The sequence below is a fragment of the Parasteatoda tepidariorum genome, chromosome 1 (assembly GCF_043381705.1).
Source record: "Parasteatoda tepidariorum isolate YZ-2023 chromosome 1, CAS_Ptep_4.0, whole genome shotgun sequence".
In the NCBI taxonomy this organism is placed as follows: domain Eukaryota; kingdom Metazoa; phylum Arthropoda; class Arachnida; order Araneae; family Theridiidae; genus Parasteatoda; species Parasteatoda tepidariorum.
In genome coordinates this window covers 81,919,714-81,946,054 of record NC_092204.1, presented here as the reverse complement: position 1 = coordinate 81,946,054, position 26,341 = coordinate 81,919,714, and the positions used below count along the sequence as shown (strand labels likewise).

Sequence of the window (26,341 nt, the reverse complement as noted above, 5' to 3'; positions counted from 1 at the left end):
GTATTTAACATAAATTATATTTAACTGCTGAAAATTAAATGTGCTATTGTTAAAAATCCATCCATTTAAAAATATTTAATGATATCATTCTTATGCTGGGTTTGCTTTTTATTTTATTTTTGGATGAAATCTTTATTCTGCTACCTTCTGTGGTTTCACTCTTTAGAATGTATAGTCAGCGTAAGACATTGCTTTGACAATTGGAATTAAGAACTGGAATAACTGTTTAGATATGTGGATAACAAAATGAAATTTTTAAATTTATTATATTCTAAAACTAACATATTGATTGTCATGCTTACATGATTTTTTGTTTGTTGATTACATGCATTTATATCACATGTTTTACTCTTAAATAATTGTGCATTCTGCTGATATGTATTAGTGTAATGATACGATAACAAATATCTGTATTATTTTTCTAATAATAGATTTCTTGTCTCTTCTGTATGTTCAGTGCATTATGTTTAACTGACTCTATATTTAAAACACTATGAAACTAAATATCTCCTTGTGCAGAATACATTTTGTTGTGGGGTACTTTAAACAACCTAAATTTTCTTTTCTTAATTTTAGGTTACGTGTGGGAATCAAAAAGTTGTTGGCTTATATTGACTTATCCCGACAAGTAAGTAATATTTGCTTTTTATTATTAATATTGATATGAATTCAAAATCGTCACCCCCTACAGAACCACTGTAGTTTTTAAGGAATTCAGACACATTTTACTAAAATCTGGTAAGATTTAAAAAAAAAGGGTATTCTTCCCTTTTCATTTTAGGAAAGTTCAGCATATATCATACGCTAGCAAATTATTTTCCAGAATTCCCCAATTCAAGGACTGTCAAAAGCAATACAATATATAAGTATTCACTATTTTAAGTGATGCTTAATATATTATCTTGCAAGTGGGATTATGTGAATAGTTATCACTTGTCTATTTTTTGTGTGATTTATTAAAGTATCGTAGACTCGCATAACTATAGCATGTTCTACTGAAGACACTCATAATTTAAAATGTGTTGAGAGCTCTTGTCAAACGTTAGAAATTCTACATATAAATCAATTATCTGCATATCTGTAATCCTAAGTAATTTGCATGAAGCAATATTATCTCCAATTTACTTCAAAAGCTGTTTGAATGTTTAATAATTTAAAATGTATGTTAAAGTTGGCAAAAACTGCAACTTCATGGTGGAAAACGGCAGCAAATATATATATATATATATATATATATATATACACTCCTCAAAAGTGAAATTGCAACACCAAGANGGTTACCTCAGGCAACCATCAATGGAGTCATTGATAGCATGCCTCGCCGGATTGAGGCCTGTATAGCTGCCCGAGGTGGCCACATTAGATATTGAATAAATTGCTTTATAATGATTTTATTAGTCTGTTTTTTTAATCATTTGTATATCCATCTCACTACTATCGCTCCTGAAATTTGCATGACGCTACGTGCATTATTTCTTGGTGTTGCAATTTCACTTTTGAGGAGTGTATATCACTTAAGTTAAAATGTAAAAAAGATTCAAATCAACAAGCTATAATGCAAAAAAATTAGACTGAACCACCTTTTTATTTATTGAAATTTCTATTGATTATGCAGATAATAATCTATTAATTTGCATCTATGTATGTTCTTTAATCTGTCTTTGCATCTATTTTTATTTTTAGACCGATCATGAGCACAGAGTTATGAAATTCTTATCTAAACTTGAAGATGAAGGATGTTTGAATGAAGCACTGTAAAGTATAGTCATTATTGAATCGTGAACTTTTACTGAAGTTGGCAATTGTTTTCATTTGAAATAATATGCTGTTTTGAACATTCCTTAAATTTTTTTGTGTTCAGTTATGTTTTAATTTATTACTTCAAGTTTGTGGATGTAATAATTTATTTTGTTAATATGTATAATTTTTGTATTTTATCATTGAGATTTAGGAATTGTTGGAATTTGTGCTCTAAAGTTTAACAATTTTAGAAAATTTAATATCAATGTTATTAGTCAAATAACAATTGTGATTAGTTAAAATATATCTATGTTGACATTGTTAAAACATCTGGTTAAAAATGTTTACCAATTTATCTTGTCTTCTGCTATGCAAGCGCAATATGTGATTAGAAAATTAACTAGGATAGAGTTAAATTTGCATTGTAGTATATGTGCATGAAATAACAATAAACCATTGACATTATCCTATTTTTTTACATGTTATACTATAAACTTTTTATTTGTCAAGTGAGTACTTAAAGTATGAAAAATATTTCCAGACATTTTTACTTGCAAATAATTTATTATTTATTTTATTCTATTGCGCAAATCCATTTCAAAACATCTTGTTAATTGTTATATGCATTTTAGGATTATGCATGATAGGTTATATGCATGATAAATATTTTCCTCTTCGATTAGCATTTTCCGTATTTGATTAATATTTTTATACCTATTTCTGTTTCTTTAAAGAGTCTGTTTGAAATAATAAAGTGAGTTGAAATATCATTCTAAAGTATTAAAATTATTCGTGTTTATGCTGCATAAATATTTTTTATTAAAAAGTCATATCTGCCATTGATAGTAAAAGTCTAGTGGCTATTTAGTTAGAGGTGAAATAATATGCTATTGAATGTTCTTTGTGAGATATTAGATAATTGACATTAGATATGTTATTAATGGGTTAAAAATTCAATCGCATTATGGTTTTTTCATTATAACTAAGTATGGTAAAAAATATCTCTATCCTTAGATTTGTAAATGTGTTAATATCATTCAGTATGGTGAATGGTTTAAAAGTGTTTTGTCCATTTAACTAATCCCAATGGACTACACAGATTTTATACTACTCATGTTCGATGAAAGTTAACTGCAAGATTAACTGTAGAATACATAGTCTACTTATACCATTAGAGTCTGTTGGAAAATATCCCTTTGGTACAGTCAATGGCAAATAATTAAATTTAATTCATTATAATGCAACATTTTTGTAAATGTGGAAGATTATGAGTTAAATAATTTTTTTAACAAAGAAAATTGAAGATTTTTATCAGTATTGTTATAAAAGTATTATTTAACACACATGTTACTATCAATATATGAAATTCCAGCAATCTATAGAATGCTTAACAATCTTAAACAAAGCATGAAATATGAAATAATGTTTTACTTTGAATAGTCATTATGTAGAATGCATAGGCAATGTATGAAATATCAATAATTTTATACTGTGGCAGAATTTCAGGCATTCTACACATTCATTGACTAGGTAACTCTTACCAACTGACTAAGCCCGATTTCATGCACTGATTGTAACATACATACAATAGATTGAAACATACATAAAATAAAATTGCAACATATATTTTGATAGACATCTGTTTTGTATTAATTAAACTAAAACACACCGTCAGTGTCTCATGAGGTAAATATTGCTAAGCCACGCTCTATGTGTGCTGTCCATTTGCCAATACCTAGTAGTTTTTATTTCATACTTTTTTCCAACACCCAAATTAGAAAGTAAAAATAAGTCATCTTTTGCTAATTTTTACACCTGTGCTTGTTATGAGACATTAAATAAAAAAATCGCGTTATAATATTGAATAATAGTTATACACTGTTTTCATACTATATTTGTGCATTAAAGGTACCAATTTAATTTACAGTTTACATTTGTTACAGAATGAAACTGCCAATTCTGTTGTGAAAAATACATTTTCAGCAACAAATTTAATAGCTAGTATGTATGTTTCTCTTTTGTTTAGAATGTAAAGTCATTTTAAAAAACAAATTTGATATTTTTGTATAAAACACATACCTTCATTTCGCCAAAAGTTGTAATTGAAACAATGTTTTAGTTATCTAATAATTAGTATTTAATTAACTTACTTGGTTAAAAGTGTTTTATTAGTATAGTCAAAGTACAACGAATATCATAGAATATATTTAAAGTATATCTTCTATGTTACCACTGTCTGACAAATTAAATGTATAGCATGACATTTTTCAGTGTATAGATTTTTAGTTTTGATATATTGCTTGAATATGAAATACACTTCTTTAAATTGAATCTTTTGTATATTAGGTGAATTTTGATGTAACTAAATGCACAGTCCACCCTTGTTGATAAAGGAGTTGTTATATTACTATATTCATTTGTAAATTTTTAGAACAAATAAAATGTTTCACAAATTTAATGTGTGACTTTTTATTCATACAAAAAATAGGATTTTTTTTTCATAATTGAATCAGACTTTCAGAATAACTTATCCACAATAGGTTAAGCGAAAAATAAATTTTAAATTAACAATAATATAATTGCTGTAAAAAGGACTTACAAGAAAAATTCTCTGCCCTGTACAAAAAAATTAAAATTCAGTTAAAATTTTTATTAGCATCAAAAAATTTTATTTTAAAAAACTAAATATTAATGGCATGCCTATTTCTGTGTGTAAACCTTAAACAAAGCAGTTTTGGACAAAAGAGTAAAACTCATACCTTTATTAGTTCCTGTCACAATCCTAGTAGTAGGTAATCAAATGAGATACCGTTGGGGGCATACTATAAATTATCTAAGTGGCACACCAATATTAAGCTTATATTTTTAAAAGGGTGCAAATTTCCATTTTAACGAATGAAATTCCTAATTTGTTGGAAATTAAAGCTTACAATTATTCTTACGTATTGTAGTAAAGGAACATCAAAAGCGAGTCTAAAAAAGTTTCTTGAGGATTATAAATAACATATAGTAGTCAACTTTTTCTATTTTATATGAAGATTTTACTTTCGTATTTTAAGTGTTAGCAAAATTTATATTTTGATATTTTAATTTGTGTTAAATAAATTTGATTTAAAATGTTTTCCCTCACCATTATATTGAATCAATTTCACCATTTATATAAATTTTCTAATAATCTTTGATATAGTGCTAACGAAATTTTATAGCGGCAACTTAGAAATTCAGTATGATTAGTGTGGTACACAACTGATAAGAATTTTTAAGTTTTATCTAGGGGTCATCAACCAGTGATGACATAACTTCAATAGGGCCCCGTGTATTAAAATAAAAATTGAGTATTAGATTTTAAGTTATTTAAAGCAATTATAAAACTATTAAAGCGTTTACATATATTTTTAAAAAAAAACTTTCCAAAAAAAAATATTGTTTTTCAAGGGAGAGTAAGCGAGCTGGAGCCACTAATTCTGAGGGAGCACTATTTTAGACTGGTTTAAAGGATCTAGAGGAAATATGTCTAGGGAGCCAGTCCATCCCTGATCGGTACTTGAAATCACTCTCTTTTTATGGGTACTTGAACCACTATCATTTTAACAGTTTTCGAACCTGTTATTTTTTTATCAACACTCGAACACAGAATCATTTGATCATTACATGAAACCAATCTCAATTGTTTAGTTTCCGACTCAACTAAAAACTCGATCCCATCCCCGTTTTATCGATACTAGAAAACAACTATCATTTAATCAGTTCTCGGACCCGCTATCTTTTTATCGTCGCTCGATCAATTGATCAGTACTCGAACCTGCCATCGTTTGATCATGCTCAAATCCATTGATAGCCATGTTAGAGAATACCTGGGTAGAAACATTGCTTAGCATAATCTATAATTTGCCTACCAACCCGGAAAATCTCCAGAAGTAGCCTTACATCTGCTTGTATCTAAGATTGAAGACACCCTGGACAGAAAGGAAATTGCTTTAGCCACTTTTCTTGATATACAGGTGCATTTGATAGTGCTCTTCACATATCCATTCTTAAGGGTCCCGCAGTGGACTGATCGTAAGGACACGGTTTCCAGTAGAACACCAAAGTCAAGTATCACTGACCGTGGACAGTAAGCGGGTGGAGACCGAGGGTGCGCGGTATCGGTCCTCGGCAAACTTTTCTACCGTAAAGTGATTGACTTCGCACGCAGGTCGTCAGGCTACCAAAACAGGGGAGAAATCCTCTCTGCAGGGGATCAAAATTGCGACGGCATGTCTTCTGATCATCCTCAGGGATGTCTCCCAGACCGTCTCCAATAGCCAGTTGTACGGCGTAAATAAAGTACCTACCTACCAACCTAATGCCTTAAGGGACGCAGGGATTAACCATACCTTGCTTGCATGAACTGAGACTTTGCTCTCGGATAGTGTTATTCAAATGAATATCTACAATGAGACATTAAAAAAAAAAAAGACTACTCGAGACTGTCCGCAAGGAGGTGTTTTATCACTATTACTTTGGAATCTGGTAGTAAATAGTTTAATAATTAAAACACCTAAAGGATTTAGGCTACTATACTCAAAGATATGCGGATGACATTGTCATATTCAGGCTCGGGAGAGTTTCACATAACTTGTCTGCTCGTGCAAAATGCTATGTCAGCAAATTGTGCATAGAAAGGAATCTGGATATAAATCCAATCTCGAACCATTCACTCGCAAAATTACCATAATGACTGCATACAGAATGAAGTTGCAAAATCAATGGTATGACAAGCCTACTGCTACAGGTCATGTGAGTACTACTAAGAAAATCCATCACAAACCCACCATCTTTGAGCTCATTATCATTTTGTAAATAATCGAACACAATATTTTATCGGTACTGGGTACTCGAACTGATGAACTTTGATCAGTTTCCAAACCCTCTATCTTTTATTAGGTTATCGAACTCAGCTTTTATCAATACACAAACTCACTATCTATTTATTGGTGCCCATAGTGATACTCATTTTTTCGGTACTCAAACACACTATCATTTAATCAGTACTTGAACTCCCCATCTATTTATCTCCACTTGGATCAGTCTGTGTAGGGACCGAGAGTGTGCGGTATTGGTCCTCGTTAAACTGTTCAACCGTAAAGTGCTCGACTTCGCGTGCAGGTAGTCGGATTATCGAAGCGGAGGTGCCATCCCCTCTGCAAAGGTTCGAAATTATGATGGTATGTCTTCGGATCATCCTCAGGGATGTTTAGATGTCCTTTAAAAAAAGTTTTCCTTCCTTTAACTGTTTTTATCAGTATAGTAACAAAATTATTATATGTCTGTTTGTGACAAGTTTGCTTTCTTTATTTTATTCTTAGCTTCATTCATTGACAGCACTACGTTAACTCTTTATTTACATTGATGAAAACAAATTTTCAAAATGATTTAATTCTACAAAAAATGGATATGAAATAATGCAAACAATTAAAAGAACATTTATTTTTTCTTCCATACAGTTAGTTGATAGAAACATAAATGTTTTTGTTACTGTAACAAGCTTTTTTATGCATTTTTATATCTTAAATTCTTAGATTTCTAAAACAATATAAATGNAAATAAAATTAAATGTTGCCCCCCCCCAAAAAAAAAAAAAAATTTTAGCTTATATTCGCCACTGGTTTGTGACAAGTTTGCTTTCTTTATTTTATTCTTAGCTTCATTCATTGACAGCACTACGTTAACTCTTTATTTACATTGATGAAAACAAATTTTCAAAATGATTTAATTCTACAAAAAATGGAAATGAAATAATGCAAACAATTAAAAGAACATTTATTTTTTCCTCCATACAGTTAATTGATAGAAACATAAATGTTTTTGTTACTGTAACAAGCTTTTTTATGCATTTTTATATCTTAAATTCTTAGATTTCTAAAACAATATAAATGTAAATATATTATTTAAAAAATATTTCGTTTTCAAATTTTTTTTCTTCATAAATTTGTAAAAAACTTTGAAATGTCATCAATTAAAACACTGATATTATTTGATAAACCATCTGGTAATGAACAACTCAACATCTTTTCACAAACATTTTTTAATACTTGCATATCCTCTTGGTGTGTTGTTGTTTCTTTTTGACACTTAGCTAAAGCTACTCTTGACTCCAAAATGTCCAAAAATTTAAATAAGTTCATTCCATGATGTGCTTTTAATAAAATCTGTCATGAGAAGAATAAAATTCAAATAAATTGCAATTAAAGTACAATAGACCTTTTTTTTAAACTTGAGCATGGGTAATCTAAATTATTGGGTGATTTGAAGTAACAATGTTTCTCTATAATTATCAATAAATCATAATGTTAAAATTTGTTTATTAATGTGAATATCTCTTATTTTCTTGGTTGATTTGAAGCGTGGCGCAGGGAATTTTTTTTTTTAAACGAAACATACAGTATAAACAAGTTAGAGGAGAAGATAACAATAGAAATGAAGGAAATAAAGGAGCATAAATGGCAAGTTAATTAATCTATTACACAGCTTTCTTGCCATTCCCCACAATTTTAAATTAATTTCTTTTTGTTCATTCACTTTAACAAGTTTCAATTTTAATGTATCGATAATATTCCTGTGTATTTAATTTCATTCCAGGTTTATTCAATCTGTGTTCTTAAAGCAAGTTCTATTCACAATCTCTCCAATGGTATAATCATCATCGGTTATAATTTGAGTTTCTCTATTTTGAGTAATTATTTGGCTTTAAAATATTGGGTTGGAAAGAAAATAATTTTTGTTTTTTACTGTTAAAATGAAACTCAATTTGTTTATCAATAAAAACTGAACAGTCAAATTTTTATTCATTCTGTTCAATGACGTTTTGCTATCTGTTTGGTAATTTCTTGATCTTTAACTCATAGAACTTAAGCAAAAAACTCAACCAAGAACGATTTGAAGTTATGCCGTTATTATTGAAATAACTATTTAAAAAGTTTTGTACACATTGAAAAAAAATGATAACCCAATGTTTGTTGCTGTGTATACATCATTTTCCATCCAAGCTCCAATAATTTCGATAATTCCTCTAAAGATATCAGCAGCTCCTTTGTGATATGCAATACCCCACATAGCCCTGACCTTGCTTCATTAAATTATAATTTATTTCGATGTTTAAAAACTTTTTAAATGCTAAATATTTGAGCAATAACGCTAACTTCAAATCATGCATGGTTGAATTTTTTACTGATAAGGACCACAAGATTTATGAGCATGAGCTGGTGAAATTACAAGAGAGACGGCAAAATGTCATCATATAGAATGGAAGATATTTGATTGATAAAATTTCCTTTTTAGTACAGAAAAAATTAAGTTTTATTTCATGCTAAAAAACCAAAATTACTTCTTCTCAACCCAATATAACCTTTATTAACATGACTTCTTTCCAAGTCACAGTCAGAAAGAGATATTGCCATTTGGCATTGTTTTATTTTGCAAATTTCAAAGGTGGATGGCAATCTTTCTAGAAACCGTTAAAGATGACTTATGAATATTTTTCAAACCAAAGACTTTTAATTTTCCTTGCTATTTCAGAATGATATTAATTAATGAAAAAAAGCAATTTTCTCTGTCAATCGTTTGCTATTTTTCGTTGCATTAAAATCACACTTTTTAACAATGTTTCATATTTTATCAACTGTATAGAAAATTCATGGCTATTTATGGAACTTACTGACAAAACTCATAGTTTCCTTTATCCTCATGACCATAGTTTTTTTTAAAAAACACATAGATTCAGTTGAAACGGCAGGTATTTGCAAACATCGGTTACAGAGCTGGGATTGCTCTGGGCACGAAGTGATCACGTCCCAATGAGGCAGACCACTTCAAATCTCAGGGATGGCTTCATATACTGCTCATGGGTCCTATTAATCGCTGTCCGAACAAAAAAATATCCCCAGTGACTGATGGATAATGGGTTACAGTCTCTTTGCATTCAACAATTTAGATGTGGGGGTGGAGTCAATGTTTCATCTCCATACAACACAAATACTGGTATCACTCAAAAAGGTTTTATTGGAGGCGAATTAGCATCATTGCTTAACTCAGGAGCTCTATTGTCAATTGCAGGGCTGGAAGTCAAAAATATAGAAGTTAAGGACTAAATTGCATTCAAATTTAAGGACTCTCATTCTCCAATGGGAGCAATTTGTATGATACAGACTTATTCACAGATACACATTGGTAATAGTTTTAGTAGCACCAGCACTTGAGCAAAACATTAACATGATATTCTTTTTAAAAAATGCTACACAAAAATTTCTTTTCCTTTAATATAAAGAAAAAGGAGAGAAAATAGTTTAGATACGGAAAATCTTCAGCTAGTAGTAGAATACAAGGATTTTCCTGCTGGAAGCAGTAGAATATGATACACTGACGATTAGCGGGAGAGAAATAGCAGATTTATGTAAATTTCTCTAACAGGGAATGTTTTCATGACATCAAAATAAGGGTTATTGTAATTTAAGTAAAAAACTACAGTACAGAGAATGTGTAATGTCACTATTATGATGAACAGGTAATAGAAAAAAAAGGCATTTATAACAAACCTGATGCTGATCTTGCCAATCATCAAATTGTTTAAGATCAGAGAGTTCTTGTTCAACATCTAAAGAAGCTTTATAGAGGCAATGCCAAATGTAAAGAATGTTATAACTATTAAACCAATTGTGATTAATTGAAATAGTATCTTCCTAAAAATGTAAAAACATGAGTAATTAGAATTGTAGAAAATAAAATTAAAGTGTTATTTTTCTGCTAAGTTTGTATTAATTCAAGAAAAAACTAGTTTCTTTTTTGTACACTGACTTTACACAAAATACAATATTCAGTTTAAATTATGTTTTAATTTATGCACTTTAATTATTAATCAAACCTACCAAATTCCATACTTGATGGTACCAGCCACTAGGAACAAAAATAACTTCACCCGGTTCTTGTATGACATCAAAAAATGATACATTTTTTAAATTCATTATATCCGTTTCCTTCAGCATAAAGGGTATCTTTGAATTTTTTTGTAAAGAATTTTCTTCTCCAGGAGGAAATAAAAGCCATCTTTTTCTACCACAAATATTTGCAGACCAGCTGTAAGACCCATAAACATCAGCATGTAGTGGGGTCCTAAGTAAATTTGGAAATATATATATAGCTCATTTGTAAATAACAGTAATTAAGACCAAGGCAGGTAAAAATCAGAATTTTCTTTAAAAAATAGTTTTTAGTGTTATTATTATTATTATTTAAACCAGATCTTGTTAATGAAACTCAATATTATTTAACAAGAATACTACAACTATAAAATGCTTAATCTCTTTAACTAAAATTTATATTAAATTGATTGTACTAAAAATTGTGTATAACAAACCAGTGTTCCCCATAAGCATTTTTTGAAGACCCACTCTGCTTGCCCTTTGACCCCAATAAATGCACCATCTTTGTCTTTTTTGTAAAAATAAGCACTATCCCTAGAAAACACTGCTTTTTTATTAATATTCCATTTTGAAACAATTAAATCACTGTTCAAATAATAATTACATGCTGATAAAATTATCTGTGATTGTAGGTTTCATTCTAATTACTATTACAGATATTCACTTTGTTTAGATTATTCTCAACTGGTTAAATTTTTATAAGTATTCAAGGGGGGAGGCATCATTAATAAATTTTTTAAGTAATTTTAAATTTTCAAACCATTTAAAAAAAAAACTTTTTTTTATTCACTTTTATCCTCTAAATGTTTAATGTTTTCTCATAATTTTCAGTTTAAATTATAGAAAAAAGCTTTCCAGTTGTTTATAAATTAATCCTTTTCTGTTAGTTAATTTTTTTGAAGAAAAAAAATATGCACAAAGATTGCCTTTTAGCATGCCTTAAATTATTTTTATAAACTACAAATTTTTCCCTTATTCTGATAATGAGTAGGGTTCACACCAGCAATGAAACTTTAGTGGTCCAAAAAATTAATACGTTCAACAAACTTGAGAAAAAACAAACTTTACTATTAGATAACTCATGTTATCAGATCATGTGTGTCATCATGTTAACACACATCAAAATTTAAAAATTGTCATCTATAACACCCTCAAACTAATAAGGTTCATTAGCCTAAAATGATTAAAGATTATAGTACCTAGTTATTAAAAAAATTAGGTGTAAAAAAGCTAAAATAATATTAGTAAATAGATTCAATATAGAGATTAAAATTCTGAGAGAAAATAAATAAATTATGGAAATAGAGAAAGTAAGAACTAACAAAATATTTCATGAAAAATTAATTATCCAAAAAATTATAAAATTTCAAATTAAGTAAATTCTAAAAGAGAAAAAGATATTATTTAAATCAATGAACAATTTTACTGCCAATATATGAATGCAAAACACAGCACAACATGCAAATATTAAAATTTTTATAACTCTCTTTCTGTTGTTCCATTTGAATACCGTGCATTTGAATCCCATTTCACACATAGAACAATAAAAATTGGAACAGAATTTTTTTTTAAACATATGCAGTTTGATGCAAAAAACTATTTTTCATTACTATTTTGTAAATTCCAAACATATTTAAAGACGACAAATTGAGAGAGATAATTACTTTTTAAAAGATACACATAAAATAGTAAAAGAGGGTAATTTTAAAATTGTTGAGGATAAAATTCAGCTATTACAGAATATTACACATTTTGATAAATTATTAGTTTTAAGGGAGTGCCCTTTTAAAACTCTAAGTGCCATTTTCAGAGAGGAAGCGCCACACACTTTTTTTATTAATAGGGAGAACTCTGACAAACTATTTACTGAACAAATGAAATCAAAGTTACTTTTATTCAAACTTAATACTCTCATTAATTCTACACTCAGAAAGCCAATTTGTCAGTTAGAAATCAAACAGCAGGTCAGAAAACTCATCTCAATTACTTTTGGCAGAGCAATTATAATTAAAAGTAGACTTACTTTTAATATTTAGGTACTCCCACTACGTATTTAATAAGTTTGATTTTTTTAAAATTTAATTAAATATTAATCTAATTGGATACATTTATTTTCTTATGGAACAAAAACAATTTTGCATCAAAACTACAATTTAAAATTTTTACTTCATTCTGATCAACCGTTAGTCTTTGGTTTATTCTTTTTATTTTGAGTATCATCAAGACATTTTCTATTTTACAAGATATAGCTCGAAGTGAAATTATTACACATGTATATAAATGCAAAGAACATATTAATTGCAATATATTAAAGGGGGGAAATAAATAACAGTATTATCTAGTTAAAAAAAAATTTAATAAAGTGAAGCCAACCATGAATAAGACGTGATCTTTTTGTAATTAATACAAATTTAAAAGTTATGATGAACAAATTATAAATTTGTTTCTTTTTGTTTTATAAGAAAGCAAAGGAACAGATTTCTTTATCATAAATTTTAAATAACTTGATTTTAATACAAACCATGTTCCTTTTGGTCCCATATACACAAATTTAAAGTCATCATCTTCATTTTCACAGAATTCATTTAACCAATCATCACAAAAGTAAAATGGTGTCACATAGGCTTTGTAGTTTGGATATGCTCTAAAATGAAAGTTATAATAATAATATAAGAATTCAGTATATATATATAAAATATAAATTTGTACTATAAAATAACATCTTGCAAAATTTTCATTATTACTAATATTGTGATCAATGTCCTCTGCAAATCCTTTATGTCGCAATAAAGTAGACATTTGACAAAACTTACAACCTAGCAAAAGCGAACTATACTTTTATAAAAGAATAAAGGATTCAAAAGATTAATAACAACAAGAGAGGATTTCTTTTTACACAGTGTGATACACAATTAAATTAAAACTGAGCCATTTATTAATTTTATTAACAAACAATAAATACTACAAAAATTCATTTTTATGAGCGATTACAATTACAGAAATATTTAAAAATATTTGTAATAGTTTGCGGGGTCTAAATAAAATATAAATACTACTCTGAAATGAGTTTTATCGATTTATATGTAATACATATATATTTATACTAATTGAATACCTGTTCTTTGTACACGAAAAAAAAGAAAATAATTAATAAATCAGTACTGAATGAAATCGCGCACTAAATTGATAGTCATATACCAACACAATTAATAAAATGAAAATAATCCTTTTTTTAGTTATTATTATTTGTTGCCCTTCGGGTGGCTTTGCATTATTAGAATAACCAAAAAAAGTTTTTAGAAGTTCATGCCATCAAAATAAAAGTTAAACATAAACAGTATCATTTGGCAAAATGCTGTTGTTTGAAGCCAACTAATGATAGCCAAAAATTTTCTTAATTAAGCAATTTTCTTCAGCACTTATCATTTCGAGGGGCTAAAACCTGTTTTCCTAGTATTTATAATTAAACTGCAAAGCATTGAAGCAGTTTTAATAAGTACCAATTTTCAATTACACTTTTACTTTTTACTGGTGTATTTGGTACTATAAAATACTGTGCGAATTACCATATTACCAGCAGTGCCTCTTATCAAAATTAATTAAGCATCATTAATGGCAATAATAGCACGATGACTAGTTACATTTCTCCTAAATGAATTTGTGCCATTTGTCCATTAATTTTGCTTTATTGTAAAATGGTTATTTTCAATTTCAATTAGTACTTATTACCATAATTAACTAAGCACTGTATTAAAAAATAGTATGCATATGTCCCACTTTATAAAAATTTTAAGACTGAACTTATTTTTTGACGAATCAACACGGTCTAGCATTATTTAGCAGAATTTTTCAGAAATTTATATCTCACTCTGGATGAAAATGTCCTACATATTATATCAATGAATTGATTACTATTTCTAAAACGATACATTTATTTTCGTTATTTAACCGTTTTTATAGCAAACAAAACAAAAACAATAGCTATGCTAACCTATCTTTTTACACTAATCTCTGAATTAAACCAAATTTTTTTTCTTGGAGCTATTCATATCACAACTTGTTTTTTGCTTCAGCATTATTAACTTATATCCTATTTTAATAAATTTTATTTTTTAAAAAATGATCTTATACTTTTTTATTAATCTGGCAGAAAAAAATAGTTAATTTTTTTAAAGGAAAAAAGAAAAATTACTTCTTTTTTAAAAAACTTAATTTCCAAAACAAATAAATATCAATTGGGGGATGGTTTTCAGCTCACTGATCTTTTCTCAAGACTGATTTCAGCCCTCAGGACTGAAAAGTAGCACCCCTGAGCATCGCAATTTTTCACTTTTTTCTCAAATGTACAATTTTTTTCATAATATTTTTTTAGTACATAGCTTAGTTTTTTTGGTTTCGATTAGTACCCAATAAAAAATCAATCTATCATTATTTGCGTCAATAATAGTATGAAAATTTTTTACGGCTCACCTAAGTTAATAAATACCATTTTTCTGTTTAGTAAATTTTTTTTATTTCAATTATTACCTAATACTAAAATTAATTGAGCATTATAGGTGTCCATAGTAGATTGGAAATTTTTATGTTTCTTCTGAATGAATTAATACCATTTCTCCAATATTTTTGTTTTTCCATACAAACTTGTTTTCAATTAATTTTCGGTTATTTAGTTTTATTGAAACATGCTATAAAGGCATAACTATAGACAGTGTTCTCCCTAAGCATCTTTTGAAGTGCAGAGACTGCCTTGCTTGCTCTCTGCCCCCCCCCCTTTTTTTTTTAAATAAGCCACCAACCCTTAAAAACACTGCCTTTTTATGTAGATTCCATTTTGAAAAAAAATTAATTCACTGTTTAAATAATAACTACACATTGGGAAAATTACCTGCGTTTATAAGTTTAATTCTGATTACTATTATAAATATTTACTTAGTTAATTCTTTATTGTTTAAACTTTCATAAGTATCTTTTTTTGGGTGAGTAAGGGGTTATTAATAAATATTTTAAATTATTTTGAAACTATTTTTTAAATAAATACCTTTTTAAAAATAAAAAAAATTTGCCTTTAAATGTTAATTTTCTCATAACTTTCAGTTCAAATTATAGAAAAAGAGCTTTCAAGCTGTTTATCAACTAATAATTTTTTGTGGGTTTACTTTTTTTGAAGAAAAAAAAAACATGCACAGAGATTGCCTTATAGCATGCCCAATATTTTTATAAACTATAAATTTTTCTCATATTTTGATAATGAGAGAGAATTACTTTTTCAAATATACTCTCATAAAATAGTATGAGAGGGTAATTAAAAAATTGGTGTGGATAAAATTCAGTTATTAGAAATTTTGATCTGTTCCAGGGAGATACCCTGGAACAGATCTATAGCCTGGAACATGTCTATAGCAGATCTATAACCTGGAACATGTCTATAGCAGAGTCAGTGTTTTCACTACAGCGCGAGAACGCGAGAATCTCGCATATTTTTTTCTTTTCTCGCATTAAAAAATGATTACCGCGAGAAATTCGCGCATTCTATAAATCAATTTCAAAATTCGCGAATATCTCGCATTTTGGAAAAAGCTTCAATTTACGCCATTTAAAATAAAACCCGCTTCACTTTTCTTCCTGGATCTTTCATTATTTTCAAGTCCCGCAGTGGACTGATCGTTAAGACACGGTTCCCAGCAGATCACCGAAGTCAAGCATCACTGGCTGCGGTCAGTGTGCGGGTGGGTGACCACTTGGATCAGTCTGCGTAGGGACCGAGGATGTGCGGTATTGGTCCTCGTTAAACTGTTCTACCGTAAAGTGCTCGACTTCGCGTGCAGGTCGTTGGGCTACCGAAACAGGGGTGCCATCCCCACTGCAGAGGATCAAAATTGTGAGGGCATGTCTTCGGATCATCCTCAGGGATGTTTCCCAGACCGTCGCCAATAGCCCATTGTGCAGCTCTAGTGCGACGTAAATTAACAACAACAACATTATTTTCAACATTTGCCCTGTTATCTACCTTCCCTATTTATCAGTATTGTTCAGAACCTTTTCGAACAACAGAACACAACCCCTTTCGGAACACATTTCTCTGCAACCACGTGTTTACCGTAGGAAAGGTTTTTTCATGTAAGACGTTCAAATTTTTTATGCGCTAATGTAATATGGATAAATACCTAGTAAAGGCAAAATCATCTATGATGATACAGCAAAAATATTAAATGCTTTAAAAAATAGAAGACGTTAAAAATGTATTATAACAAAAAAAAAATTTTTTTTTTCAAGTCTATTTGTGTTTTTTTAGTTTTTAGAAATCTCACTTAACTTTCTGAAATCTCACCCTGTTTTTGAGAAAGGGTGAGAAATTCTCNCATGTCTATAGCAGATCTATAACCTGGAACATGTCTGTAGCAGAGTTCTCCCTGGAACAGGGAGAACTCTTCTATACACAGGTAGTTTCAGTTAACTAACAAAATGCTATTATGGTTACTTAGTTTGCCTATACTACCTCAATCAAATTAATTAATTAGTTTATCTGACTTAATGAAAAAAAATTGTATATTAAAGAACATGCTTTTTTTTATAAAATAGAGCTATAAGGTGGGAAACATTACTAACGTTATCTTTAAAATACCTGAAAAAACATAATTGTCCATAATTTAATTTAAAACAATGGCTAACGCTTAACCAATGAAAAAACTCCATTTTCATATGTGCAAACACATGAGCTAACTGAAAATTTAACACAAATTTTAGGATCAGAAGCTAAATTTGCCCTTTGCAATCAAGTTTCAGACCAAGTGGTCCTGAAGTTATAAGAGGGACATATTCACACACAAAATATTCATTTTACTATTATAGATGTATGTGTAATAAAAATCAAAATACAAAGCTTTTATGAAATTCTGATCCAAGACAAAATGCTGAAAAAGTATCTAAAAATGTTACAATGAAAAAAGGCTGTTTTTCTAAAGCTTTTTATCAGATTTTATTGGGGTAAAAAAACACCAAAAATTGCAACATTAATTCTTCTGAAACATTTATTACATGCATATTTATTACATTTGTTTCCATCAATGCAGGCAGGCATCGTGAAATTCTTATTCAATAAAAAAATCTGTAATGACAATTCTGTATCACCCAAAACTGATAAAACTAGCTATATAAAATACAACAAATTGACAAAAAGTAGGATAACTGATTCGACGATTTGGGTTTTCACTTGAATATTTTTTATGTAGATTTCTTAGTGTATCAAGAAATCTCTTTTGCTTCTTTATCTTTTTTTTTTGTGACGCATTCCTTTCTACCTGAGCACAATCTGGATACATCATCAGATTCAAAAAAAGCAACAAAGCTTTCTGAAGTTTCATAAGTTATGTAATTTTCATTAAATTTTGATTTTACTGATTCTTTATGTTTTCTATATTTCAGAAATTGCTTTGAAAAGCACAATGCTCTGTACTTTTTCAGAATTTTTCCACTCAAAAGTCTATGAAATAACTTTTTTTCTCTGTGAGTCTTTGCTAAAGTTTTAAAATTAATTCCTACTTGCAAACATAGAGCTTCACTAAACACCAACTGCTAGCGAACTGATAGTGATACTCTTTCCTTGCCCAGAAATTTATTTACACGACCTCTTGGTGTCATTCTGTTTTGGTCTTGATTCTTAATTCTATATAATTGCTTTTTGTAACGATCAGCTCGAGTTTTTTGAACAAATACCTACTTCATGTTCAAGTTCATTTATCAGTTTTTTCAAATTTGCTCTATTTCTTGCACGTAACTTTATAAATCTAATTTTTCTTGAACTTAGATTATTATGCTCAGAAATTCTTAATGTGTTTTGTTCACTGGAAGGTCCTGGAACATTATTATTCAATGATGGCACTTTTACATTTTTACTGGATTCTGTAAGAGCTTGTTTTCTCAATCTGTAGTTCCAGGAGTTTTTCTTCCATTGTTTCCTTTTTACCCTTAAATTACGACTAGTCATTTGGGAGGCAGATTTCACTTGTCCTTTTTCCTTTTTCTTCAGGTATTTAATTTGCTCTTTCTGTTTTAAAATTAAAGAGGAATCTGGATTTGACTTCATTTGTTCTCTTCTTTTTTGGTCGTATTCTTTTTTCTTCAAACGAGCTTCTTCTTTTGTCTTTCCCATAGTTAAGCTATCTGGAAAATAGATTCTAATATTTATTAGATTGTTCTTAAAACTGGCATTCTGTATTTATTAATATGCCTAAACTAATTAATTCAAGATCATAATTATATTAAAACTGCTGTTTATTTCATACTGAGTAGAACTCACGAATAAATTTAAATTTGACGTTTAAATAAAATTCATCAAATGATAAAATTAATATTGTAAGTTCTCCAACAAAAGCTAAAACATATGATTTTAATAGAAATTAATCAGGTTAGAAATTAATTATAGAATAGAAATTAATTTTTTCATTCAAAAATATTTTTAGGAACATGATAACTTCATCAGGTAATATTATATTTTAAATAAAGTTAAATTAAGAATGGGTTAGACTTAAGAATTAGACTTAATACAATGTATTCTGTAATTTTTTATTCTATTTTTACTAAAAAAAAGAAAAAACCAAGAACAAAAAAAAAATTTAATAATATACTCATCTTGAATCATTCCCTCACTTTAGCATCATTCCCTCATTTTATACATTAGTGAGGGAATGACAAGTGTAATAAAATTTAAAAATAACAGTTAGGCCTAATTGATTTCGCATACAATCACATTCATACAAGAAAGAAACATATAATTATCGACTTTCTCGATGAAGTTGTATTTTATTTTACTTTAAAAAACGACATTAGGAAATGACAAATATAAAAAATTTTACCTGGTTTGATTCATTTAAATTTATTCCACAGCAAAGCTTTTTTAAGTTGAAGATGGAAACATACTGCAATTTTGTTCTAGATGCCAGTTGTTAACTGCTAAAGTTTTTAGTAAGATATTTTTATTCTAAGAAGATTGCAGGGGATAAGAACATTGTTGTGAGGGAATGATGTGAAACACTAGGGACAAAGTTTAAAATAGTGCTGTGGTAATATTTTTATCAGAAATTAAATTTAAAATTGATTTTCTGAATTCTATATTTCAAAATTCTGAAATAAAAAACATGAATTTGTAAATTTTTTTATTTTATTTCAGAAACAATTTTTTCTTTTTTTAAATCAACAGTGGGGACATGTGAGGGAATGACATATTGGTTTATTTTAATTACCTAAAATAAATCAAAAATAAAAATTCATAATTTTATTTCTTTGTTAGCCTGTATTCTGAAGGACATTTCCCCAGAATTTTTTTTTCTTCATAAGTTGCAAAACAAACATAAAATATACTGGCGAGATGAAACTGACTATTTTTGTGAGAATGACCCATATAATTTATTTAAAACTTTAGAAAAAAATAAATAACTAGATAAACTTCAAGCCCTACACCTGAAAGAAATTTTGTTATTAAGTGTAATCAGTTTTGTGTCTTGTTATTAAGTGAGCCAGTGGCGTACACAGAACTTTTTTAAGGGGGGTGTTCATAATTTTCTGGAACTACTAAAACAAATTCGAGTATGTAATAAAGACAGCTTAAAGACAGCTAGACAATTTTGACTTTTTATTTAGACAACATGGTTTAGTTAAATTTTTGCGGTCAGTGTGCGGGTGGGTGACCACTTGGATCAGTCTGCGTAGGGACAGAGGGTGTGCGGTATTGGTCCTCATTAAACTGTGCTACCGTAAAGTGCTCGACTTCTCGCGCAGGTCGTCAGGCTACCGAAGAGGGGTGCCATCCCCTCCGCAGAGGATCAAAATTGTGATGGCATGTCTTCGGATCATCCTCCGGGATGTTTCCCAGACCGTCGCCAATAGCCCATTGCGCAGCTCTAGTGCGATATAAATTAACAACAACAATTAGTTACATTTTGATTTGATTTTTTAAATTTAAGAACATAATGTAATATCTTCTGAAAAAAGTCATATGGGTGGGAAGTAACACTTTGAGGGCCACTTTCACATTCATCAGATTTTGTTATTCTAGAAACGTTTTCTTCAACAGAAGTATCCCATTTCCTTACAACAGAAAAACTTACATTGGTACTAGATGCTGTCACCTCACTAATTTCAGGTCGTGATTTTTTCTCAAAGTAATTAAAAATTGTTAAATTCTTGCGTTTTGACATCCTAAAGATCCAAGAACAGCACATATATATATATATATATATATTGGCGCAGAAATATCCGCGATGTTACGATCTCAAAGTTTCGAGCTGGAATGAATAACTTCAACGAGCACAGTATCACCAATGGTATTGTTACTGATTTCTTCACTAGTCGAAATAGTGGCGACGACGGGTTCGACGATTGAATGAACTTTTTGTTAAGACAAAACAGATTTAGCGACAAGCTGCAGAGATAACTCTAAGTCCGACTAACTAACTCCACTAACTAACTATTCAAGTTTTATCAGAATACCTATCCAGCAGGGTTGGCAAGATTTTGCCGCAGGTGGAAAAAACCATGGTAAATACCGGTAAAAACCGTCCTGGCAAAAACAGGTTTTTGCCAAGCAAAGTGGCAAAAAGTGGCAAAAACCTATATTTTCCAAGATGAGAGGACAAAAACACATTTTTGATACAAAATTATTCCTAAAATTGAAATATATACTATGAATATAAATAATTACAAAAAAATTAACAAAATTATTATTCCATAATTAAATGATAATGTAATAATATATCATTTTAGTAGTTTAAAACATTATTGATTGGAAAATTTGTGATTATTNGAGAACAATTACCTCCTTATGATTGATTTAAATTTGTTTCAAGTATTTTGTAATAATATTTAATCAGCAATTTAGATAATTTGGTTTTTGCCGGTTTTTACCAGTTTTTGCCGGTTTTTACCAGGTTTTTGCCACTGTCCTGGCAAAAACCCCTTTTTGCCGGCAAAAACTCCAACCCTGCTATCCAGTGTTGGATATCTGCTCTTTCATCGCAATAGAAAAATAAATTGAAGGATGGGAAGGGGGTTGCTGCGTTAACAGTAAGTTAAATCTCAGAATGTACAATAGTTGAAAATCATAATTCTAGTCTGGGTTAAACATAACAATAAAATCGCAATTTGATACATAATAATAGAAACAATTGAAGATAAAAGAAAAGTAAATTATTTACACTATTCTAGGATTCCAGAATCATCGCGTAAAGAACTCGCGAATGCCAGCCAGTCTCGAAAACTATCAAGACTGGCAGGACAGAAAGGAACCAGTCCGTAACATTATCACGTGAATTTGGCTTCAAAAGTACAACCCTATTATAGTAAATGTGTTTTCAGTATTCTGAGAAATACCGTAAGAAAAAAAAGTAGGCATAAGGCAAATAAAAATATATAGTCTTAAAAAATAATAGCCCGCATAATTTCTATGAAAATTTTCATTTTTGCCATTTTGTCTGAGCTCAAGGGGGGTGCTTAAACCCCTAAACCCCTCCCTTGCGTACGCCACTGAAGTGAGCTATCAGCATTTTATAATTTTGCTAAAGCTTAGCTTCTTTGCTAAAGAGTCAATTCAAACCCCAAACCCATTCATACATAGAATTGATAAATAGACTTGAATCAACTTTTATTTTTCATGAAGAGAATTCATTCTTCATAAATCAACTAATTATCAGAAACACATGATCATAGATCGCAAAATTTAATCATTATTTTGTGTAGCAAAAAATCACATAGCTTAAAATATTTCTTTGAAAAATAATAAAATTTTTCACAACTAATAAACATAACATAGGAACACGTGAATTTAAAATTAAATTTTTATCTGATAAAAGTAGATTAAAGTAAAAGAAAAGTATACACACCTATTAAAATGCCAGTCTTTCAAATAATACATCTTATCACCCATTTTTACTTCAGTATTGAAGTATTCTTTAATGTATGCTTTAAACAACATCTCTTTTCTTTCACAGAAGTCTTCTCGATCATCACAAATTACCACTGGTACAACTGAAGAACCTTTAATTTAGTTTGATTAAAAACATTATGGAATTAGTAAACTTTTACTGTAATTAAAATATTAATTTATTACATTTATGTTTATAATTAACATGTTTAGTTAGATTAACATGCATAGATTAATGTGCCCCTTAAGTCTTTAAACTAATAGATTTTTTATAAAAATTTTAATGAATATAAAACTAATAAATAGGTCTTAATAGAAAATATGTTTCTTTAATAGCCCTCTGATGTGTTTATTAAAAATATCGGAACAAAATGAAATTAATTTTGCACCAAAGAATAGTTTTGGAACATAGTGAAACAAAGATTACATCACTAAAAATAATACTTTTTAATCATATTTTATTTATATTTACAAGTTTAACAAGATTTTTGATTCTAAAAAAATTAAATTTTACATTCTCATGTGGGAGAATATTTCATATATTTGGACTAATATTAAAAAGTATTCAAATCAAAAAACTATAAAAAAGACATGGAGACAGTACTAGCATATCAAGTACTTATTACCACTATGCCTATAACCAATAAACCTGAAACCACAATTAAGAATTAATCGCTTTGTTAATAAATTAGTAATTTTCGACACCCTAGGCACTTTCCTGAAATGGAGAAGTACTTCATTTTTCTTTTCAGACAAGCATTCAGTATGTCAGCAAAGAATAACTGTAAAAATTTACATATTTTCAAAGCTATTTATTTGAAATACTTATAAAAGTTAAATTAAATGGTAGAGGAAATTTTGTTACTGATACCTGTTTGAGTCAACTACAATCCCTAAATTAATCTTAAACTAGTGAAAAGTTAAATAAATACATAGGTGTTTGCCGAGGAGGGTATGAACTATACACTTCAAATTGTATCCCTTCTGTGATATTTTTTCCTTTTTGTTTTTCATTGCGAATATGGCTAAATTTTAGTGTCAATACCAACACACAACTCTTACCACGATATTTTTATTTCCTTTGTACAGATAGAATAATAACGATTAAAAGCTTGAGTAACATTTTTACATGAATGATGATATATTTAGAATCATAAATACAATTTTTGAATTTCATAAGCAGATTCTAAACTCAACCAATCATTCTCCTCTACATTATATTCATCCTTAGTTGCTTTACTATCTTAATACCATAATTGGTAATTTGGCAAAATGCATGCAAATATTAGAATCTTACCAAAACTTATTAATACAATTTTACAAATGTTTTTAGTGTTTTCAAATTTTTTTAAAGTTCTTTATTACTCATTAACATTATTTAATAATTAGTCAGGGGATATTTCTGTATCATGATCTGTTCTGCCAACTACAATCGCCAAGGTACCAAATAGATTTTAAACTTGCAAATTTAAAAAAAAAAACATGTAGATGCTTGCCCGGGGGTGGCTACGAGTTATACCTTTCGAATTGGTCCCTTTCTCTGATGTTTTTCTTAGTTTCCTGAGGGTCACTGCCCGGAAGTTTCCAAGATTTGGCGATTATTCTGCCACAGATCACGATACGGAAATCTACCCCAGACACGATTGATTACAATATGCTTGTAAATAACAGACAATGAAAAGCACACGAACCGAATTCTTGAATTAGAAAATCCAAATCTGGTTTTCCATCAGCTTTTAACCATTTATTCCGGCTGACCCAATTATCAGTCAAATCTGAAGTAAAAATACAAGGTTTGTTTGAAATCATATGATTTCTAAGGAAGTATTCATAGGTTTCCCCAGATAAGCGATCAATAGTTTTAATTTCATGACACCAATTCTTTCTAAATGATATATCCAAATCTATTCTCAATTCATCCCTTTTATCAAATAATGAAAACATTACATAAACAAGGCATTTTACAAATAATTAATAAAAATATTTTAATTAAGAAGCTCGAAACACAGATTAAAGACTGTAGAAAGGGGCTATTTTCAAATTTTCATTTCCGACAACTTATGAAAGGTTTTAGCTGTCTATTTCTGCTCATTTCAGGATTGGTTTGGATTAGTTAGTAGTAGTTATAGTTCTTTTTATTATGTAAGGGGTTATTCTAACTGTATACGGTTCACGCATGCAGTGAATTTTCCCGGGAAAAATCCCACCAATCAGGTTCACTTTTCTCTTGATGATGTTTGGAGGTGTGGTAACCACATGCAAGGAGAATGCTCCCTAAATCACGGTTCGCAGTAGATCACCAAAGTCAAACATCATTGTTCAGTGAGCGGGTTGGTTAACCACTTTGATCCAGGATGACATCGGGACGTCTAAACTGGCAGCCTTCGATTGCCATGACATGTTTGTCACAGTTCGCGGAGGGGTGCCTTGTTTCTGAAAGGGGATTGGGGAGAATTTTAATCTTTGATATTCTTGATTTATTTAATTCTTTGAGTTACTAATAGTTTGCGGGGGGGAAATGAAATATTCTTAAAATAAAAAATAACAACAGACTAAAAATCAAATGCATCTTTATTTCTAAAATTTTCTGAAAATCATACTTTAAATGTTTTTAAATATGAGCAATTGATTCATTCAGAAATTTCATCATTTTAGTTAGTAAGGGTCACTTAATTTGTCAGAATATTATAACTAATAATTTATAACTATTTTATTATAGATAAACATTTTATTATATTTATGGTTATTTAATTGGGTATAATATAGCCTACGTCACAGGTTGTGTTGTTCCTACTAAATTTAATCCATGAACGGCATTNTATTTATAATTATTGTATTTTATATTTGCAATTGATAAAATGAGTAACTTTATACCGCTAAAATCTTTTAATTTTAAAGGTACAATAGGTATCTAAATAATGTGTAATAAATCAGCTTTAATAAAACGGTAGAATGCATGAAATGAACTTTAAACAAGCTTTTGTTTTTTGCTTTGATTTGCTAAGTAGTTGTTAATTTATGCAGTAGCATTGTTTAATAATTGTTAGCTTAAATAATCTGAAAAAAATATATTGCATTAAAATTTTAAAAAAATCTGCGTTTTCAATTTTTCTCTTTCATGTTTGTTATGCCTTGCCTATTTTTTCCGCAATTGCAAACTTGCACATTTCACAAAGCAAACAAAATTGATCGTTAGTTCTTTTTTTTTAAAAAAAAAGCAATATTTTCTTCTTTTATATATTTTTCAATTATATTTTTTATAATAAATTACTATTTGCAAACTCAAACAATACAATATTTTTTTCTTCAAATATAATAATTTATCTCTTCATAGAAAATGATATGGAAATGGAAAATGATCTGCAACTATTGTTTTGTTTTTTATTACCCTTTTACATTGAAACCAACGCAGAAGACAAGGGTGCCAAGCAGTCGCAGTTTATTTGTCATTTAAGGATTTCATATTAAGAGTTTTTAGTTATACAATTTCAATCTTGTTGCTCTAGCCATAAGGGTCATTCGTAATTTTTTTTGTTATATTGCATATTCATGTTTGAAGTTTAACTCGATAGAAATTTTTTAAATACTTTTAATAAAATAAATTTTCAATTGCAAAATATTCTTTATTCCTTTCATATTTGACCGTGGATTATTTATTTGCTTATTATTTTTTTGTTATCTTTTTTACTATTTGGAATGTAAATAAATTCTAAAAATGTCATTCGTAAGA

General features: G+C 29.1%; 2 protein-coding genes across 3 annotated transcripts in view; one reads left to right on the top strand and one right to left on the bottom strand.

Moving 5' to 3' along the window:
* LOC107438353 (vesicle-fusing ATPase 1) overlaps positions 1 to 4,198 on the top strand; it is a 34,192-nt gene extending 29,994 nt beyond the window's left edge. Inside the window, exons 20-21 of the mRNA XM_016050634.3 lie at positions 577 to 628; positions 1,684 to 4,198. Coding sequence (XP_015906120.2) covers positions 577 to 628; positions 1,684 to 1,758 — 127 coding nt within the window. The 3' untranslated portion in view covers positions 1,759 to 4,198. The remainder of the gene's footprint in view (positions 1 to 576; positions 629 to 1,683) is intronic.
* A 3,320-nt stretch (positions 4,199 to 7,518) lies between these two features.
* On the bottom strand, positions 7,519 to 24,688 carry LOC107438354 (jumonji domain containing 4). Of its 2 annotated transcripts, XM_016050635.3 has the most exons (6): positions 24,303 to 24,688; positions 22,571 to 22,724; positions 13,219 to 13,341; positions 10,644 to 10,887; positions 10,314 to 10,457; positions 7,519 to 7,931 (listed from the first exon to the last, which is right to left on the bottom strand). In XM_016050635.3, the coding sequence occupies exons 1-6, from the start codon at positions 24,553 to 24,555 to the stop codon at positions 7,704 to 7,706; spliced, it is 1,146 nt and encodes a 381-aa protein (XP_015906121.2). In that variant the 5' UTR covers positions 24,556 to 24,688; the 3' UTR covers positions 7,519 to 7,703. The 2 variants fall into 2 exon arrangements, with proteins under 2 accessions (XP_015906121.2, XP_042899533.1); XM_043043599.2 differs by lacking the exon at positions 10,314 to 10,457 and having other exon boundaries at positions 24,303 to 24,677.
* Between the last annotated feature and the right edge of the window lie 1,653 nt (positions 24,689 to 26,341).